General features: G+C 44.0%; 1 protein-coding gene across 1 annotated transcript; it reads right to left on the bottom strand.

Annotated features, from left to right (window-relative positions):
• Nucleotides 1-252: 252 nt before the first annotated feature.
• On the bottom strand, nucleotides 253-7,697 carry RPL22 (ribosomal protein L22). The gene is made up of 4 exons (XM_045546287.1): nucleotides 7,548-7,697; nucleotides 5,639-5,743; nucleotides 3,548-3,672; nucleotides 253-449 (listed from the first exon to the last, which is right to left on the bottom strand). Exons 1-4 carry the CDS (start codon nucleotides 7,680-7,682, stop codon nucleotides 305-307), a joined length of 510 nt encoding a protein of 169 aa, XP_045402243.1. The 5' UTR covers nucleotides 7,683-7,697; the 3' UTR covers nucleotides 253-304.

The following is a 7,697-nucleotide window of genomic DNA, read 5'->3' as shown; positions in this document are numbered from 1 at the left end:
TCACCCTTTTTAAGTGAAACAGTGACTAACTGAAGCTCACACTGTCTCCACACCCTTATCTACCTGCTCGGGGTCGTCAGTTCCCTTACAGTCGCCTTCTCCTATCTGCTGTCACCACTTCATGAGAACTGAAATTTTCAAGCAGAAAAAAAAGTCAAGTTACAAATAAATAAGTGGCAGCCCCTTTTACTATGATTTCCAATTTTCTGTTCAATCCATACTGCAGAAACACAAGGATAAACCACCATTTTAGTTCCCATATTTTATTTAAGAACTTATACAAAATATTCCAAATAAATGAATTTTAATCCTCATCTTCCTCCTCTTCTTCGTCCTGGTTAATTTGGAAGTAACGTAATTCGTAACTCTCTTTGCTGTTAGCAACTACACGCAACCAATCACGTAGATTGTTCTTCTTCAAATATTTTTTGGTGAGATATTTCAAATACCTGCAGAGAAAGGACACTTGAGAACTACACTAGACAAATGGCCTTCTTGCATATAGAAACATTTTAACTTTTATAAAACCCACATATTCAAAATCATTACAATTCAAGTGTTTTCCCATGTGCCAAAAATGGCAAAAAGGCAAATATACCCAGCAAGTGCTCTAGTAAGTATCAGCTGCATGTTGTCTAAATTGGCAATAAAAATGAGAACAGATAAGTAAATGTAGCAGTTGTCCATTAAACAACAAACACCTCTAAAATGGTTTATAGTGACCACTGGAGATACCACGGTAGTAATCTGACAGTTGAGCACATAGCCTTAATACGTTTTATTGGGAAACCACTGGGTAACCAACGAGCTCCAAATACTTCACATACATCACCTCGCTGAGTCAAATCTCCTTTAGAGGTTGCCTGGGTTATCAGGATTGTTTCAGGGCTGAGTCATACACTCTCACTGCTGCTCTGTGATGCTCTCTACCCAATGCACTGGGACGGAGCGCCACCCTGCCACTGCGCTTACCCAGCAGAGAGCACTTCGGTTTTTCAATCCATCTGCCTGACTGCTGCCTTAGCCTGGGTGAGAGCTCAACAGTCACCACAGCAAACTGCTCATGAGAAAACTTGCTCTTTATGTAAAGGCAGGGACTAGCTTTGTGCCCAATAGCCTAACTACATAATAAAGACATAAGCCTGCAATCTTGTTTTTTCTCTGACCCACTTGCTTATGAGGCCCTGAGGTTAGCTATTCTGAATCTTCCCAAAGCCATGAAGAGAAGGAGTACAGGGCCACACAAACTCACTGTTGGGCAAATCAATCCTACCAAACCAGTTTCTCGTACTATAAAATGGGATTTATGATACTTACCACCTTTTCAGACTGTTATGAACCAACAAATTCACCATATCCAAGACATGAACACTGTTCAACAATGTTCCTACAGCAACAAAGCCATCTTCACAAAGATGTGAAGATCTCAGGTCAACTCTATCTACCTTTCCCTGCATAAAAATAAATTGGTCTGGTCCTTCCATCTAGAACATGTTCTTTTCTCAATTATTTGTACCATACTGTATTCAGATGAAGTGTTGAATCCAAAATTTCAGGTAGTTTAAAAATTTTCATAATTGGCCAGGCATACTGTAATCCTAGTATTTTGGGAGGCCGAGGGCAGGATCACTTGAGGCCAGGAGTTCAACACAGCCTGATCAATAGTGAGACCTCATCTCTACCAAAAATAAAAAAAATTAGCCAGGCATGGTGGCATATGCCTACAGTCCCAGCTACTTGGGAGGCTGAGGCAGGAGGATCACTTGATCCCAGGAGTCTGAGGCTGCAGTGAGCTATGATGATACCACTGCACTCTAGTCCGGGTGACAGAGGGAGACCGTGTCTTTAAAAAAAAAAAAAAAAAAAATTCTCATAATAGAACATTGGGGAAAATTCAAATAAAAACCTGCAGACATTCAGAGGCAAGGAAGAAAAAGTTCTACATTAGGGATACTATGAATGTTTCAGGAAAATATAACTATTATCGTTAAGAAAGGGAAGGTATAATAGAAGATCAAAGTTCCTTCCCTTTTCCACTGAGTAAAGAACAGAAAATTTGTGAAAATTGCAACAAGACATGCCAGGACATTCTCATACCAGACTGGTAAAGGGGTCACAGAAAGCCCACAGGCTCTGCTAGAGCCCAGCAAGCTGGATGCTCTGTGCATCCTGGAGGCCCAACAGCTGCACCTGGCTCTTCCTCTATCAAATCTCCCTCCCCGCAAGTAAAATAACTCAGACAGGCAGACCATGAATGCTTACTTCACTTGAGCTTCAAAGTCGTCACTTCACTGATATAGTTAATTTCCCACTACTTGATTCAGCATGATTAAAAGCTCCTAACAGGCCCAGTCCTGGGCTAGGAGGTAGGTATAGGACACGTTCAATTCTTTAGTGACTTGTGAAGTGTTCTAACCTCATTCTCAAAACTACCATATAAAGTAGCACGGGGCAAGGGAATTAATGTCTCCATCTTGAAAAGAAAGAAAATGGGGCCAAAGGTTTTAAACTGGACTGCCTTCAGTCTACACTGAGATACCCTGACTCCTTGTCCAATGCCATAGCAGCACTTACAGGGGAAAAAATGGAATTAAAAAGAAAAGCTCAGCTGGGCGCTTTTATAGGCTCATGCCTATAATCCTAGCACTCTGGGAGGCCGGAGTGAGAGGATCACTTGAGTTCAGGAGTTCAAGACCAGCCTGAGCAGGAGTGAGACCCCAACTCTACTAAAAGTAGAGAAATTAGCCAGGCATGGTGATATGTGCCTGTAGTCCCAGCTACTCGGGAGGCTGAGGCAGGAGGATAGCTTGAGCCCAGGAGTTTGAGGTTTCAGTGAGCTGTGATGACACCATTGCACTCTAGCCCAGGCGACAGAGCAAGACTCTGTCTCAAGGGGGAAAAAAAAAAAAAAAAAGAGGGAAAGGAAAGCTCTTCACTGTAATCTACAGGCAAAGGAAGATCTATATTTTTAAGACTACAGACTAAGGGCTAGGCTGGGTGCAGTGGCTCACACCCATAATCTCAGCACTTTTGGGGGCCAAGACAGGAGGATCATTTGAGGCCATGAATTTAAGACCAGCCTGGGCAACATAGCTAGACCGTCTCTACAAAGAAAATTTTTAAATTAGCTAGACACAGTAGTACACGTCTATAGTCCCAGCTACTTTGGAGTCTGAGGTGGGAGGATCACTTGAGCCCAAAAGTTTGAGGCTGCAGTGAGCTATGGCCATGCTACTGCACTCTACCCTGGGCAACAGAGCAAGACCCCTTCTCTTAAAAAAAAAAATACAGTCTAAACAAGTCTAAGCACCTGACTACTTGAAATACTTTATTCTGTGAAAGACAAAATTTTAAAACAGCCGAAAATTGAATAATGTTAACTACCATGACTTCATTCATTCATTCACTGCCTCCTGCACTGGGCATTGTCCAGAAATTAACAGATGCAATCACAAAACAAATTACTCCGCAGACAAGCCCACTCCTGTCCAGGATGAGGGTGACTGAGACTGGGTACACATTGGTCACACGTGCCCTCTTCCCATACCTTTTAGAAAAAGGCACCTCGGAAGTGACAGTGATCTTGCTCTTGCTTCTCTCGATGGTCACAACCCCTCCCCCGAGATTCCCAGCTTTTCCATTCACTTTGATTCTCTCTTGCAAAAACTGCTCCTGTGGAAATCGTCAAATTGACCAATTAGTGAAGTGACAGGCTGACCTGCCTCAATGGCAGAGTATTTTATTTTTTTTGTACTCCCAATGCTGAACTAATAACGTTCTTTAAACTTTTAATTACTAAGGGTACATAATAGTTGTATATATTTATAGGGTACAATATCATTTTTTAAATGTCCACTCTTAAAAGATAATAGCAAATCTTTACCTATTCACACAAAGTCTGATATCTAGGAATAGCAGGCAGAAAACAGCACTACTCAACCTTACTCACATGTTATATACTATGAAAACAACATCCTAGCATGAACATACTTGAATGTGTCCACACAAGGTCAAATATGCCTCTACATGGAATGCTTAGTGGACAATGCAAGAATAGACAAGAAAACCGAGGTCAAACTTTCACAAGGTACACACAACAAAACCTGCAGGCAACTTCTGAATCTAAGGAATATAAAGCACTGTTTTCAGCACTATCAGACAAAATAAGTCTTCAACCTAGAAGAAAGACCAAAGACATGCAGTGACCAAAACCATTCTAGATCTGGGCCAGGGCCACATGCACGGTACAACAGAAGAGGCAGCCACCTAGGAGCCAGTGATGGACTCTCTGCAATCCCCTTCTGTGGGCCTAGGTAAGCCATTCACCTCCATGGGCTTCAGGAATCTTTGCCCAAAAAAGACTTTTGTTAGTTTTCTTGATATTGCAATGAGATGAAGTCCTTTTCTGCTCAAAACTCCTATAATTCTCTATTTAAAAACTCCAATACAAAATATGGTAACCGTAGATGGTGCAGAGTGTGATTAGGTCAGAAATCTTGACTTTTGCGTCTTAAGACTCATAAATAACTTAAGTTTTCTACCCTAAGGAGGTGTCTGGAAGGAAAAGACACACAGATGAGTGACTGTGCTGAGGGAATAGTTTGCAGAGGGAGGGAGGCACGGATATTGCCAGGGCAGGGCCACCACGCAGATATCAAACTGGAAGACACCAAGGTTAGTAAGGACAAGAAAAGCCAGAAGTTACTGGATAAAGAAAGAACTAAGAAGCCAACTGAAAGACTTCTTGAAGGACACAGATGCAAAAGGCATCTACATAAAGGCAATAAACTGCAAGAGGTTAACCAAATCCCATTCTGCATAATCTGCGGCCATAGGCCAAGCTTTTCATTTTTTATTTGAAAATGACTGTTGTTGCAATGGTACCAATCCTGGCAACAGGCGATCTTCTGGAGACTGAAGAGCAAATGTAAATTTAGGAGACTTCTGTACACAAATACCAAGTATGAATTCCCCAAACATGGCTATTAGAGGAAAAAGAGTAAAATGTCAAAACCAAGTTGCAGCATCAAAATGTAGCAGTGAGATTATTTAAAATTTCTAGACTGAAATAGAATAGGGAAATACTGCAGAATGGGCAAAATTGAGGGCCAAAAAGTCAGGACAAAGCAAGGAATGAAAAAGATATTTTACAGTAAACACTGCAGTTCAGATGCATAATACACCAGAAAGCCTCAATAACTGCTGCCATCTGCTCCACACCTGAAAAGTGAGGCCCCAAGACAGAGGCAGTCCACAGAGGATCAAGGCCCATCGCTTGTGCTTAAAAAGGGGATGTTGGACCCAACGAAGCTGGTCTGTTTCTTGGTAACTTTTAAGTAAAATCATTTTTGGAAACGAAAGAAGGAGGGGGAAAATCATTTTGGAAACGAAAGGAGGAGAGGGAAAACAACAGCACCTATGTGCTAGAGCCCATTTTATTCTTCACACCGGCTATACACAGGAGAAAGCTAGAGACTTAGAAACAAATAATCTGCCCATAATCTCAGAATTAAATAATACAGCCAGAACTGTGAAGTTGCCTATAAGGCTGAAAACAGAAATGTCTTCTGGTGGGTTTTCTCAACAGTATCTGAAAAGGTTCATGACCATCCCGAGTGGCAACAATAATGTAACTTACAAAATTAGCAGCATCCATGATCCCATCTTCTACAGGGTGGGTGCAATCAAGAGTGAACTTCAACACTTGCTTCTTTTTTTTGCCCCCCTTTGCCACAAGCTTTTTCTAAGAAAGTATACAAATAATAACAGAGATGAAAGCTCAGCCAGTCAAAAAAAACAAAAATTAACAAAACCAAAAATGTCAACAGGTATAAAAGCCCATACAAATACAAAACCCATGGAGTTGTGTTCCCTTCTAAGAGCCCCAAGAGCCACCATCTGCCCAAGTGTGGCAGAAGTATGATTGGGAAGATGCACCTCTACAAGCTTGGGGGCCTGAGGGCTCATGCCCTTTTGATGGGGAAATCATTCTAGCACTTCTTACCCACTCAAACTTTCTCCCCAATCTCTACAGGCATGAAGGTCTGTTAGTTTCATGAAATACTCCTTTATTTCAGGATTAGAGTACAAGCATACAAATGCTTTGCATACCTACAACAATTTTAATGTGAAATCTATCCTTGTCCTATGTCTCCAGACTAGGGTCCTGATCCATTCTACCTAATCTCCCCTAATCCCGTCTCACCCACCTTCTTAGGAACAGCAAAGGGAATTGCAAGGTATTCTAGCTGCTTGTCCACTCCAGCTTAGACAAGGTTAAAGCTAAAACTTAGGGTCTTATCATAACACTACTGTCGACAATTTCTACCCTTTCATTGGTTTAATCTATGATTTAGCACTTCCAAACCACCAGGAAGAGTACATCCTATCAGGTTCCAGTTTCATCACTCTTATGAAGAAGCTTATATTAATCTTATCCCTCCACAAATTCGGGCACCATAAAAATACATTTGTACATCCTACTTACATGTACTTTCCACTTTGGAAAGCTCTGCAGCAACTAAATAGACCTTTCCAAGAATACACCTTACCTCCTTTCCTTTATGTTTAAAAGGACTCCACATAAAACCTGTATTAACTGGGTCAACGTTTCAAACATTTAGGTACTACAAAAATCACTGATAATTTTTTTACAGCATTTCTTCCCAGTAACAATCTCAGAGCTACTTTACGGATCTAGCCCCGGAAATTCACAATTGTCAAGCAAGAGACCTACCCACAAAGAGCACAATACCTACCCCCCATCAAGGTTTTAAACCAAAAGCATGCATATGCACAAGAGCATTTAAAAGCCCACCTGGGCATAAAAACTAGGAGAACCGGAAATGTAAACCAAGGAATCCCAACAAAAGCGGAAAGGGAGATTCTTGGGGTGAAAAACAACTTTCTCCAAGTAACCTGGCAGGAAAGTGATCTGCAGGGAGACACGAGGGCGCCTCACAGCCCAGCCCCAGCCTAGCTAAAAGGAGAATGGAACTTGGGACCCTACACCAAAAAGGGTCCGTACAGCTGCGCTCTGATAAACTAATTTCCTCCGGAGACGCTAAAAGGCTCCTCAAATCGGAGCCACCTCTCCGGAAACAGGCCGACCAGGCCACCGTTCCGCGGATTCGTCCCCGAGTCTTGCCGTAGGCTTCCCAAATGCGCGGCTCCCCAGGATGGCAGGTCCCCTTCTGCTTCCCCGCCCTCCGCCCAGGTAGCCAGGCCCAGGGCCGGACTCCAAAGGCCAGTGACCGGCCCAGCCCGCAGTCTCCACGACCCAGCTCCCCGCTGGCCCACGTTAGAGCCCGAGACCGAGTCGCGGCCTCCGAGAGCTCCCGGCTCTCCCTCACGGGCCTCAGGCCGCAGCCTCCTCCGCCCACAACGTGCTGGGCTCGGCAGCAGCCCCGGCCCGCTGCGGCCGGCCTGCCAGCCCCCTCAGACGGACGCTGCAGAGCGCCGTCCCCCGCGAGCCTGGGCAGGTGCAGAGCTCGGGGAGGCCCACGTGCCTCTCCCGGCAGCGAGGCCTCACGCGGAGCCATACTAACCGCGGGTGCCATGGCGGCAGCGGAGGCAGAAAGGGAGGTGAGCGAACTACGCAAACGCAAAGAGCCCGTAGCTCGCAGGGCACGCAGGGCCCAGGCAGCATTAATCGCTCCGACACGCCCCTCGATCGCCACCATTTCGCTCCGTCCTGT

Source organism: Lemur catta, chromosome 3 (genome assembly GCF_020740605.2).
Source record: "Lemur catta isolate mLemCat1 chromosome 3, mLemCat1.pri, whole genome shotgun sequence".
Taxonomy (NCBI): domain Eukaryota; kingdom Metazoa; phylum Chordata; class Mammalia; order Primates; family Lemuridae; genus Lemur; species Lemur catta.
Note: the sequence above shows the minus strand (reverse complement) of the source record. Positions and strands in the feature narration are given on the sequence as shown.